This window comes from Somniosus microcephalus, chromosome 17 (assembly GCF_052327205.1).
Source record: "Somniosus microcephalus isolate GS21.2 chromosome 17, FLI_Smic_1.0, whole genome shotgun sequence".
NCBI classification, from domain to species: Eukaryota; Metazoa; Chordata; class Chondrichthyes; order Squaliformes; family Somniosidae; genus Somniosus; species Somniosus microcephalus.
In genome coordinates this window covers 9,602,176-9,615,837 of record NC_141003.1, presented here as the reverse complement: position 1 = coordinate 9,615,837, position 13,662 = coordinate 9,602,176, and the positions used below count along the sequence as shown (strand labels likewise).

Sequence of the window (13,662 nt, the reverse complement as noted above, 5' to 3'; positions counted from 1 at the left end):
GACCCCCTTGTAAAGCAACCGGAGATGTTCTTCTACATGAGGGATGCTATATAATTGCTGCTATTGTTGTTAAAATTCTGTTCATTCTAGGTGATATCGCAAATTAATCACATGCTAATTTCACCTCCAGAAAGTTTGTAATGCATGCTCTTACCTAGTCTTAGTTTAATTTTCGCCATCACGATAATATGTGGAAGATAGATATTTTTCAACGGGTCTGCCGGACGGGAGTAAATAGTCCCATCAACTTCATGCTGTGTACTTTCCCCCAGTAAAACAAGCTACACGCAAAGCACAAACAACATATCTTTGTACATTTTTCAGTAACAGTTCTTCAGTTTACTTATTTTCTATAAAGGAAAAATAATCAAATTAAATATTTACATAGTATGTAGAGATAAACTAAAATAGGTTACATAGAATTTACAACACAGAAACAGGCTATTCGGCCCAATTGGGCTATGCTGGTGTTTCTGCTCCACATGAGCCTCCTCCCACCCTTCTTCAACCCCATCAACATATCCTTCTATTCCTTTCTCCCGCACGTACTTATCTAGTTTCCCCTTAAATGCATCTATGCTATTCACCTCAACCACTCAATGTGCTAGCGAGTTCCACATTCTAACTATTCTCTGAGTAAAGAAGTTTCTTCTGAATTCCTTATTGGATTTATTAATGACTATCATATTTATGACCCCTAGTTTTGGATTCCTCACAAGTGGAAACATCTTCTTTATGTCTACCCTATCAAATCCCTTCATAATTTTAAAGGCCTCTATCAGTTCACCCCTCAGCCTTCTCTTTTCTAGAGAACAGAGTTCCAGCCTGTTCAATCTTTCCTAATACAGGAAACTTTCGATTAACCGGCCACTAAATAACCAGAACGTTCTATCCACCGGCAAAATTCAGGAGTCGGTTCAGATAACTTTTTTTACATTTAGTTACTTTTTTTACTCCATTTATTGCTGTGCAAGCGTGTAGCTGAAGCTGTTGCTAAGCTACAGAGACGCTTGCAACTTGTGCCGATTGTTTTGAAGCTGTTTAAGCAACAGGGTTTGTTGCTTTATACGGAGCTCTGAGCTCCGTATCTTTTGCTATAGCGTTCGGTTATCTGGCATTGTTGATGGACCGGCACCAGGTCGGTCCCGTCCGTGCCGGATACCAGAAAGTTTCCTGTAGTTGTACCCTCTCAGTTCTGGTATCATCCTTGTAAATCTTTTTTGTACCTTCTCTAGTGCTTCTATATCCTTTTTGTAATATGGAGACCAAAACTGTGCACAGATCAAAATATTAATGAATATGCTTATATTTTTTCTGTATATTTTTGTCAATGCACTTCTAAGTTAAACTTTGATATATTTCAAAGGAAGTTTCCTCCATCTGGCAACATTTTTAAATGTTTTGGATAAATATTCTTCTAGGACAGAATTACTTTGAGTAATACAGGTATTTATAAATCATTCTTAACTAACAGAAATCAGAATAAAACAGAGCATTATTACAATTCCATAGAAAAGTTCAGAATGAGATCTAAAACAGTTGCTTCAGTGCTTTAACTTGGTTTAGAAGTTCAGACCGCTTAAAAGAGATGAAATACATCAATTTAAGGAATTATATAAATTAGGGTATAATTTACATAGAAAACGCTGCCCAAATATTTTCTTTTTCTGCTAAGATCAGGTCTTATTTTTCAGAGACTCCAAACCGGATCTGATCTTAAAGCTGCTTCACAGCAGTAACAGTCCATTCATGTAACACATTCGATCATTAACACGTTTATCCATTCAGTGCTGAAATACTGTTTATTTTCTGCAACATGCTGTGCTGTTGATCTCATGTGGTCATCTGGGGGGTAGTTACCCTGAAGGGAAGAGGGAGAATCAGAGGGCAAGTCTACCTGCGTCACTCTCAACAATTCCAAACAGGTGGCTCAAACCTGCAATGGTAACAACCTGGGAACAAAAATGAAGCAAACAGCACCATTCTGGTTTGCCTTCTCTGATTTTCCCCCCAAGAGACTGCGAATACAGAGACATTAAAAAAAAAGTTTCTTTATTCGTTTATGGGATGTGGGCATCGCAGGCAAGGCCAGCATTTAATGCCCATCCCTAATTGTCCTTGAGAAGGTGGCGGTGAGCCGCCTTCTTGAACCGCTGCAGTCCGTGTGGTGATGGTACTCCCATAGTGCTGTTAGGTAGGGAGTTCCAAGATTTTGACCCAGCAACAATGGAGGATCAGCGATATACTTCTAAGTCAGGATGGTGTGTGACTTGGAGGGGAACTTGGAGGTGGTGGTGTTCCCATGCACCTGCTGCCCTTGTCCTTCTAGGTGGAAGAGGTCACGGGTTTGGGAGGTGCTGCCGAAGAAGCCTTGGCGAGTTGCTGCAGTGCATCTTGTAGATGATACACACTGTAGCCATGGTACGCCAGTGGAGGAGGGAGTGAATGTTTAAGGTGGTGGATGGGGTACCAATCAAGCGGGCTGCTTTGTCCTGGATGGTGTTGAGCTTCTTGAGTGTTGTTGGAGCTGCACTCATCCAGGCAAGTGGAGAGTATTCCATCACACTCCTTACTTGTGCCTTGTAGATGGTGGAAAGGTTTTGGGGAGTCAGGAGGTGAGACACTCGCCGCAGAATACCTAGCCTCTGACCTACTCTTGTTGCCACAGTTAAGTTTCTGGTCAATGATAACCCCCAGGATATTGATGGTGGGGGATTCGGCGATGGTAATGTCATTGAATGTCAAGGGGAGGTGGTTAGACTCTCGCTTGTTGGAGAAAGTCGTTGCCTGGCACTTCTGTGGTGGGAATGTTATCTGCCACTGATCAGCCCAAGCCTGAACATCGTCCAGGTCTTGTTGCATGTGGGCATTATCTAAGGAGTTGTGAATGGCACTGAACACTGTGCAGTCATCAGCGAACATCCCCATTTCTGACCTAATGTTGGAGGGAAGGTCATTGATGAAGCAGCTGAAGATGGTTGGGCCTAGGACACTGCCCTGAGGAACTCCTGCAGCGATGTCCTGGGGCTGTGATGTTTGACCTTCAACCAACAGAACCATCTCCCTTTGTGCGAGGTATGACTCCAGCCGGTGGAGAGTTTTCCCCAAGATTCCCATTGACTTCAGTTTTACTAGGGCTCCTTCATGCCACACTCGGAACCCAAACTGGGCATTAGTGAGCAGGTTATTGGTGAGTAAGTGCCGCTTGATAGCACTGTCGATGACACCTTCCATCACTTTGCCGATGATTGAGAGTAGACTGATGGGGCAGTAATTGGCCGGATTGGATTTGTCCTGCTTTTTGTGGACAGGAAAATACCTGGGCAGTTTTCCACATTGTCGGATAAATGCCAGTGTTGTAGCTGTACTGGAACAACTTGGCTAGAGCCGCGGCTAGTTCTGGAGCAGACGTCTTCAGCACGACAGCCGGGATGTTGTCGGGGCCCATTGCCTTTGTTGTATCCAGTGCGCTCAGCGGAGTGAATCGAATTGGCTGAAGACTGGCTTCTGCGATGGTGGGGACCTCAGGAGGAGGCCGAGATGGATCATCCACTTGGCACTTCTGGCTGAAGATGGTTGCAAATGCTTCAGCCTTGTCTATTGCACTCATGTACTGGGCTCCTCCATCATTGAGGATGGAGATATTCATGGAGCCTCCTCCTCCCGTTAGTTATTTAATAGTCCACCACCATTCACGACTGGATGTGGCAGGACTGCAGCTTTTTGATCTGATCCGTTGATTGTGATCGCTTAGCTCTGTCTATAGCATCCTGCTTCTATGTTTAGCAGGCATGTAGTCCTGTGTTGCAGCTTCTCCAGGTTGGCACCTCATGTTTAGGTACGCCTGCTACTGCTCTTGGCATGCTCTTCTGCACTCCTTATTGAACCAGGCTTGGTCCCCTGGCTTGATGGTAATGGTAGACTGAGGGATATGTTGGGCCATGAGGTTACAGGTTGTGGTGGAATACAATTCTGATGGCCCACAGCGCCTCATGGATGCCCAGTTTTGAGTTGCTAGATCTGTTCTGAATCTATCTCATTTAGCACGGTGGTAGTGCCACACAACACGATGGAGGGTGTCCTCAGTGTGAAGACAGGACTTCCGTCTCCACAATGCACATAGGAATACCCATACTTCTTGCAAATCAGCACACTGGCACTGTTTCCTGAGCAAACAAGCACAGATTAGATTCGCGGTACAGCTTTAAGAAGCTGTCAGACAGGCTCCAGGAAATGACCCTACTTTCCTTTGTTGAACAACTGTAATTTGGCAGACAAATGTGACTTGCAAACTCATACACCAAAAATAGCAATGTACCTGTAAGAGCAAGGACCCAACTGGAAAGGTAAAGGCTTTCCTTGTAGTGGCCGTTAGGGCACTTGGCTTATTGAGTGCTGTTTAGGTGCTTCACTCAATTTATGGGGAGCCCCACCACCCTCAACTGAAAGAGAATCAGAGCTTTAACGAAAGAAGTGCCTGAGGCACTCAGGGTCATGTTTGGCAGTCCAGCGACCCAAGATACGGGGGAGGGGATTGGCACCATGTCAACGTTTGAATGAGTTACACATATAGGCCTTGAAATTTCTGGGAGCAGGTTGGAGGTGGGGCGGGGGGGGTGGCGGCGGGACGCAGCTTCTCCTGGTCCCCTGCCGTAACTCCAATGGGATCACCAGGGAAACAGGCTAAACTGCTGAAATCAGCCCTTTCTTTTCGGAGTCCTATTTCTCTCGTTGAATTTACAACTGGAGGCTGGGAAAATCCCCACGTGAATTACGGGCTGAAATTCTACAAGGATCTCACCGTAGCCCAGTGGAACTGATGTAGAATTCCAGCCCCATATACACCAGTGAAGTTCCGATGTATTTTAGATGGATTTACCACAGACAGTTGATCATTAGGGGAATTAGATATTACAGAACTGATTGCAGCCAGCATAATCCCTACACTGGAGGTATATAGTTCATGGAACATGTCTGCTCTGGAGAATCATTATCTGTATATTTATAGATGTAAGAACACTGCCTATGTTTTAAATTCCATATACGAGGCACAGGTCCCTGCTAATTCTGCTCTGAAACCTGCTGCTACAACATTTAGTAAAGGATGACTCTTCTGCTGGTTTGGCCTCCCGCCCTACTTTGCACGTCCTACAGCGACATTGCTGAGGTTTGAATTTAACAGTACGGGTACTAAGGGCAGAAGCAATGTCCAACTGCACCACGAGTATGTGATTTGGTGCACAACAGGCTATACTATATGTCAGTTCTGCGCAATAAATAACAAGGACAAAGAAACATTTTTAAATGAGTACCTGGTCGAGAATCAATTTCTGGGCTGAAAGATACATATTTAGCTTCTCCTGCATGACAGCATTTTTTGAGATGCACGTTTCTGACTGTCTTAAATCAGACAACTGAAGAATAGCCTTGGCAAGCAGCAGATTGGCACTGGGTGAAATAAACTGTCTTGCATTCAGTAGGTCTACTATATTCTGTTTATGGAGTAAAGCATAGAAAACATAATTATATTTAAAAAGCACAAAATGATACTAAATTGTAAAACTAGACAGAACAAAAAATTAGAAATGGGCAATAAGTGAATGCACTTTCCACATTGGTCTATATTTCACCAGTTAGCGCTCCTGGTGAAGAGCATGGGGGACTGGACACATATTAGAAATACTGGCGCAGAGGTCCGTGGGCTAGAAATTCGGTGCCTTAGCACCTCCCGTTATCACCTCCGGGGAGGCAATAACGGGGCGCTAAGGTCTTACCGCCCGGGCGCGGCGATGTTACTGCCGCCCGCGTAATTATCCTGCTGGTTTGCGGCGGCGGTATCCCCTATTGCCATGCCTGCCTGCGGCCGGTGATCGTGACATCATCCGGCCGCCATCGCCCCGGTAGCACCCTGAACCCAAAATACAATTCCGCATCCTGAAGCATCGCCGGGCGAAAACGTCAGCTTCAGGAGAGGTGCATTGGGCGCGATGCTTAAAGGCGAGGTGGCTGCGGTAAATTGATCCTTTTTTTGCGGGTTCCTGTCCATGCTCGATCAGTCCGGCACTCTGAGTGAGTGCCGAGCTGATCACGCGGGTTCGCCGCTCCCTTGCTGGTCCAGGTAGGTGCCCTTTCTTTTGCAGAGCCTGCAGCGATGGCCCTTCCCTTTAAGGGAGTGAAGGAACCTTCCAACGCGGCAGTGCTGCACGGCCCAGTGTGCAGCACTGCAGAGCTCACCGCGCCGCCTGTTGCCGATCGCACTCCAAGAGGGAAGTGGAGCGCTCGATTTATCATGAAAGGATGGTGGACGCAGATTGAATAGTAACTTTACCCCCAGTGTGTCTAATTTGTAGCCCACGCAACTTTCTATCTATTAAAATGAATGGATGTAAAATTGTGAACTTGTAAAATTTACCCCTATAACAATATGGTATAACCTGAGGGGTAATTTCCTGACATCTGATGCCTACACACAGTACTATCTGAAGTAGGTGGTGTTTGTCAGAAACCTTCAAGATGGCAGAGAAGCATTTTGAAATTGACCTCTGGAAGCACATTAATCTCTAGAATTAGATGTTTAATCACTCCAGCCACTATTTAAGAATGCCAGGCAAGGAATGGCTGTCTAGCAGATAAACCACGAGTCATTTCTGTTTACTCCAAAGGTCTGTAAGATTTAGGCCTGAGGTAAGGTGAGGGGTGAATGGATTAAGATGCAAGATCCCATATTGTGCCCTGCATCTATTGGATTTTAAAAGAGCGAACAATTGCTTGTTAATCATAGAATCATACAACACAGAGATGGCTATTCGGCCCATCGTGCCTATGCCGAAGCCGACTCTTTGAAGAGCTATCCAATTGGTCCCACTTCCCAGCTCTTGCCCAACAGCCATGCAATTTTTTCCTTTTCAAGTATTAATCTAATTCCCTTTTGAAAGTTACTATTCAATCTGCTTCCACCATCCTTTCATGCATTCCAGATTAAATAACTCTTTGCATAAAATAAATTCTCCTCATCTCCCCTCTGGTTCTAGTGCCAATTACCTTAAATCTGTGTCCTCTGATTACCGACCCTCCTGCCAGTGGAAACGGTTTCTCCTCATCTACTTTATCAAAACCTTTCACAATTTTGAACACATCTATTAAATCTCCCCTTAACCTTTTTTGCTCTAAGGTGAACAATCCCAGTTTCTCTAGTCTCTCCACATAACAGAAGTCCCTCATCCCTGATACCATGCTGGTGAATCTTCTATTCACCCTCTCCAAGGCCTTGAAATCCTTCCTAAAATGTGGTGCTCAAAATTGGACACAATAGTCCAGCTGAGGCCTAACTCATGATTTATAAAGGCTTAGCTTAACTTCCTTGCTTTTGCACTCTATGGGGGTGAAATTGGATTGGGCCCGGAAATGGGCGTGGGGCCTGCGCACGTTCAAAGTGGTCCAGGCAGCATGCAAAATTCATGCTGCCTGCTCATTTACATGATTGGTGCACTGATCTCAGCACTAAACGCGCTGCTGGTTGGCTTAGCACACAAGGGGGGCCAATATCAGGTGCAGTCTACTGGCCAATAAAATTTTGCCTAGGCGCTCTGCACTTCGTAATGGTGCTTTGTTGCAGAAGTACCTCATTGTCATGCTGCATGCAGCCATGGCTCAACAGGAAGAGAAAGGGCAAGGAGATTCTCTAATGCAGCACTGGGGGCCTTGGTCCTGGAGGTGCACAGGAGAAGACAGGTCCTCTACCCGCAGGGGGGCAAGGAGGCCTTCCAGGCAGAACGCCAGAAGGCAGAGGGAGGAGATAGCAGAAGCCGTCAGTGCAACGTGTGTTGCCCTCAGGATCTGGATCCAGTGTCGCAAGAAGTCTAATGATCTCACATGAGTGGTCAAGGTGAGTGAATGCATCTTCAAATGCCATATCCCGCTATCTGCACCACTAGCCTCACATACTGCTCAATGCACTACACCCCCATCACTCACCTACCAACAATCTCTAGCAATCACCACTCATACCTCACAATCATAGCTTCACCTCATCCTCATGCACTTACCACTGCTGCAAGCCTCACAACCACATCTCACAGCTTGCACACATTCAACTATGACATGCACATCACCCAAACACATTGCACCACACTCACTGACACACTTTCCTTTCTCTTGCAGGCCAAGGTGGTGCATAACAGATGTGAGCAGCAGCAGACAGTCAGAGGGGAACCACATCTTCAAAACCTCACTGCGCTGGAGGAGACTGCTGGAGATAATTGGAGGCACCGTCACCGAGGCTGTGGCGAGCGGCGAGGTTGAAAGCATTGATGATGATGGTATGCTCACACCTAGTTCTTCTTCTCACATTCCACTTCCCCCTCATGGCACAATCTCTTCTCACTTACAAGCTGCTGATGGTGTAAGCATGCACATCTTGCTTTCCCCCCTCCCCTCATCCAACCCTTGTGCCTTTCTCCTTTCAGACACCCAAGAACTGCCAGCAGCCCGGCTTGTCCCCAACCTAGTAGAGGAGGAGAGTGAAGGAGAAGAGACACTCGATCTGACATTCCCAGGCACCAGCTCAGAAAATGGCACTGCACGTACTTTAGAGGGTAGTATAGAGGCTGGATCGGCACGTGGTGAGTCACTGGGCACAAGTGGGTTGCAGCCAGGCCAGGGGGAAAGGGTAGCTTGGGTGCCAGCTTCCCGGAGGGCGAGTTCTTGCACGAGTTCTGCTGCACAGGACTCGGATGATGACTTTGCTGGGGCAGCCTTCAGAATAAGGGTGATGGGCATGCACACGGAAATGCTTGGTGCAATGGCAGGCCTGCCAGAGAGCTTCTTGTCAGTGTCAAGTCTGGCTCCAACATTGCACGAGACTTTGCGCGGAGCTTGGAGCCCATGATTTCCAGGATGGAAGAGATGGGCAACTTCATTCGAACACTTGTGGACCCAACCATGATGCTGGGTGTGATGGGCGATGTCGCAGCTTCCATTGCAGCACAAGCAGAAGTGATGTAACGTCTGAGTGCTGCACTGGAAGCTCAGACTGCTCTCGTGCAGTCTCAGCTTGCTGCCAGGCAAGCTCAGACTGATGCCTTCCTGGCTTGGTTTGAGTGTGGAAAGTGGCCTGCAGGGTCTCAAAACAGTCCAGCAATCTGTGCTCCAACAGATGATTAGGAATGCTGAGGCGCTGCCCCGGGGAAATGGTAGTGGCTCCATGGAGCAAGAACCTGCTGTCATCTCTCATGATGACAGCATTCATGACAGTACTCCCACCCCTACCACTCCGCCAGTGCTCTTGTCACTTCCTGTCAGCCAGCCAGCCTAGACTGCTGCTGCCCATGCCGAGTGGTGCAGTCTACAGCTAGGTCTTCTAGGTCCTTGGCTGCTCAAGGTCGCCCTGCAAGGCCATCTCCCCCACAGAAAGTCAGTAGTCTTCCACCAGCCATGCTGCAGCCACCAGGAGCACCAGGATAAGCAAAGGAACATGGGTGATTTTTTAAAAATTCGATTATGGGATGTGGGTGTCGCTGGCAAGACCAGCATTTTTTGCCCATCCTAGTTGCCCTTGAGAAGGTGGTGGTGAGCCGCCTTCTTGAACCGCTGCAGTCTGTGTGGTGAAGGTACTCCGACAGTGCTGTTAGGGAGGGAGTTCCAGGATTTTGACCCAGCAATGATGAAGGAACGACGATATAATTCCAAGTCAGGATGGTGTGTGACTTGGAGGGGAACTTGGAGGTGGTGGTGTTCCCATGTGTCTGCTGCCCTTGTCCTCCTAGGTGGTAGAGGTTGCGGATTTGGGAGGTGATGCCAAAGAAGCCTTGGTGAGTTGCTGCAGCGCATCTTATAGATGGTACACACTGCAGCCACGGTACACCGGTGGTGGAGGGAGTGAATGTTTAAAGTGGTGGATGCGGTGCCAATCAAACAGGCTGCTTTGTCTTGGATAGTGTTGAGCTTCTTGAGTGTTGTTGGAGCTGCACTCATCCAGGCAAGTGGAAGGTATTCCATCACACTCCTGACTTGTGCCTTGTAGATGGTGGAAAGGCTTTGGGGAATCAGGAGGTGAGACACTCGCCGCAGAATACCCAGCCTCTGACCTGCTCTTGTTGCCACAGTATTTATGTGGCTGGTCCAGTTAAGTTTCTGGTCAATGGTGATCCCCAGAATATTGATAGTGGGGGATTCGGTGATGTTAATGCCGTTGAATGTCAAGGGGCGGTGGTTTGACGCTCGCTTGTTGGAGATAGTCATTGCCTGGCACTTGTGTGGTACGAATGTTACCTGTCACTTATCAGCCCAAGCCTGAATGTCGTCCAAGTCTGACTGCATGTGGGCATGGACTGCTTCATTATCTGAGGAGTTGCGAATGGCACTGAACAGTGTGCAGCCATCAGCGAACATCCCCATTTCTGACCTTATGATGGAGGGAAGGTCTTTGATGAAGCAGCTGAAGATGGTTGGGCCTAGGACACTGTCCTGAGGAACTCCTGCAGCGATGTCCTGGGGCTGTGATGATTGACCTCCAACCACCACAACCATCTTCATTTTTGCTAGGTATGACTCCAGCTAGTGGAGAGTTTTCCCTCCGATTCCCATTGACTTGTTTTACTAGGGCTCCTTGATGCCACACTCGGTCAAATGCTGCCTTGATGTCAAGGGCAGTCACTCTCAACTCACCTCTAGAATTCAGCTCTTTTGTCCATGTTTGGAGCAAGGCTCTCAGGAGGTCTGGAGCCAAGTGGTCTTGGCAGAACCCAAACTGGGCATCAGTGAGCAGGTTATTGGTGAGTAAGTGCTGCTTGATAGCACTGTCAATGACACCTTTCATCATTTTGCTGATGATTGAGAGTAGACTGATGTGGTGGTAATTGGCTGGATGAGTTGACTTTGTTATGTAGTTTTGGATTGATTAATTTATAAATTATGTTTGGAATGTTTGTTTACTGGTAGCTCTCATTTCAAATTTGCGCCCAAGGGGACACTGTGATGTTCCGTTACAGAGGGATGGTAAGGTGGGGAAGTGGATGAGCAAAGGGCATCTGGGGTTTCATTCAGGGGAACCAGATTCTGATGAGGCGCTCATGTACAGCCCATCCAGAATGGGATTCTGCTCCCTGCCTCCTCCCTTCCTCTTCCTGCTCCTCCCAGAGGTGGTCGCGGAACCCGTGGTGGCAAGGGCTGCAGTTTCATGATTGCCAAGTTGTGGAGGATGCAGCAGACCACCACGAAATGGGACACCCGCGTGTACTGGAGGGCTCCTCCCAAGCGGTCAAGGCAGCGGAACAGTTGCTTGAGCACCCCGATGGTCTGCTCGATAAGGTTCCCCGTGACAGCATGGCTCTCATTATATGACTGCTGAGCATGAGTGGTGGGGTTGCGGAGCGGAGTTATCAGCCAGGTGTACAGCAGATAGCCCTTGTCTGCGAGCAGCCACCCTCGGGTTCGGCATGGTGGCTGAAAGATTGCTGGCACAGGATGAAGGCATCATGACTGCTGCCAGGATACCAAGCATTCACCATCATGAAGAGCTGGGCGTGGTCCACAGCAACTGCACATTAAATAAGTGGCAGCCTTTATGGTTGTGATGCATCTCAGGATTGATATGTGGCGTCCGCAAAGCCACGTGTGTGCAGTTGATGGTGCCTTGCACCATGGGGAAGCGCAATATCCTGGCAAAGCCACATACACACTCCTCCTGCTTCTCTTTGTTCAGAGAGAAGACATTGAAGTCCTTTCTGCTGGAGTACAGAACCTCTGGGACCTCCTGGATGCAGTGATGGATGGCGAACTGGAAGATGTTAGCTATGTCTCCTGCTCCAGACTGGAAAGATCCAGTGGTGAAAAAAATTGAGGACCACAGTGACCTTGAGAGCACTTGGCAGCACCATCGTCGCCTGCTCTGAGGCTGCAGTTCTGGTTCCAGGAGGTGGCAGAGTTCTGTGACCACCTCCTTGGTGAAGTGGAGCCTCTGAATACACTGCTTCTGGCCTAAGTGCAGGTAGGAGAAGGCCTCCTGCTGAGAGCCCCCCTGCCCCTCCTCTTCCTTCCTCTGCAAGCAGCTTGTCCTCTTCTTTGCTGCCCCCTGCTCCATATCCCTGTCATGCTCCAGCGCAAGGGGGACTGCAAGTAGAGCAGCCATGACTGGGAGCTAGTGGTCTGAGCAGACCCCTTTAAATGAGAAGCAAGGCCTTCTCCACTTGCAGCACCACTCCCCGTCACATCAGCAACTTTAAATAACTGTATAAAGCTCCAAACAGTTGCACAAACTTACACAGAGCCAGTAGAAATAAAAAAACAGGTAATCTGCAAGTTGTTGATGATCGCTTTAAATACTGCTGATTGGGGGGGTCCCTCGTGCAGCTGAACGCATGTTTTGGAGAGGGCGTGCAGTCGAGCGGCGACATCCAAAAAAGCAGGTCGTGCGCCAAATCAGCGTTGCACATGGATTGATGTCACGATCTGACTGATCAACATTTTTCTGCCGAACGCAGGCAACGGCCGCACTACCAACCTGCCCAAAATGGCGGCTGCCACGAGCTGCGCCAAAAGTGTGCAGAAGCCAGGTGGCTGCTTTTTTAATGCTGAAACTGGCCTTAACAGTCGGCACTGAGGTGCCGAATTTCACGGCCCATGCCTCTATTTATAAAGCCAAGAATCCAATTTTTTTTTTTTTTTTTTAAACAGTTTTATCAATATAATGCCTACTGTGACCTTGTTATTGATTTTTCAAGGATAGGTGTGGTAGTTTCCCACTGGAGCAGATAAAAAATCAGGGAACACTCACAGAATGAATATTCTGGTGCCCAGAATGGATCCAGATGCCATGGTCCACGACACTCTGGGGTAGATCTTGATTTTGTGTGATAGTATACAGAGAATTTACAGCACAGAAACAGACCATTTGGCCCAATGCCCCTCTCCACATCTCCCTGCAGAATGTCCGTTCACTTGTGAACAAGGCCTTTGACATCCATGAGCTTATCGTGGATGATTGTATTGAAATCATGGCCTTGACGGAAACCTGGCTGAGGGGTGATGACACCTTCCCCCTAAATGATGCCTCCCCGCCTGGCTATACCTTCCGCCACTTGCCCCGCCCAGACCGTGGTGGTGGTGGTGTGGCTCTTATCACCAAATCACACCTTGGTTTGTTGTCATACTCCTCTGGCACGTTCTGCTCCTTTGAGCATCTCACTTTGTTCCACCCCTCTTACCACTCATTTAAATTCTTCTTCTCTACCGCCCACACAAGTACCATAAAAATTTTCTCACCGAAATATCTTCACTGCTTTCCTCCCTCAGCCTGTAGACCAAGCGAATTCTCATCCTTGGTGATTTCAGCCTCCATTTCAATTCATCATGCTCTCTCCCCTTTGAGTTAACTGCCCTCCTATCCTCCCTTAATCTCTCCCTGCATATAAACTTCCCAACCCATATTCACGGCCACCCCCTTGACATTGCCATCTCATGTGGCCTTGCCACTCCCACCATGTCAATCACAGATAACGCCATCACTGATCACTTTCATCTATTGCTCTCCACCCAGGTTTTGGAGCTGGAGCAGCAGCTGGCGTCACTGCGGTGCATCCGTGAGGCTCAGAGCTATGTGGATAGCACGTTTCAAGAGGTGGTCACCCCGCAGCGTAAGAGTGTGGAGGCAGAGAGTGAATGGGT

The 13,662-nt window shown here is 47.9% G+C and overlaps 1 protein-coding gene across 4 annotated transcripts in view; it reads right to left on the bottom strand.

Moving 5' to 3' along the window:
- Positions 1 to 13,662, bottom strand: part of cfap54 (cilia and flagella associated 54) — an 859,633-nt gene that overhangs the window by 140,372 nt on the left and 705,599 nt on the right. For all 4 annotated transcript variants that reach the window (XM_086009903.1, XM_086009902.1, XM_086009901.1 and 1 more), the window contains 2 exons: positions 5,313 to 5,492; positions 155 to 281 (listed from right to left, as the gene is read on the bottom strand). In XM_086009903.1, the coding sequence (XP_085866029.1) occupies positions 155 to 281; positions 5,313 to 5,492 (307 nt within the window). The remainder of the gene's footprint in view (positions 1 to 154; positions 282 to 5,312; positions 5,493 to 13,662) is intronic.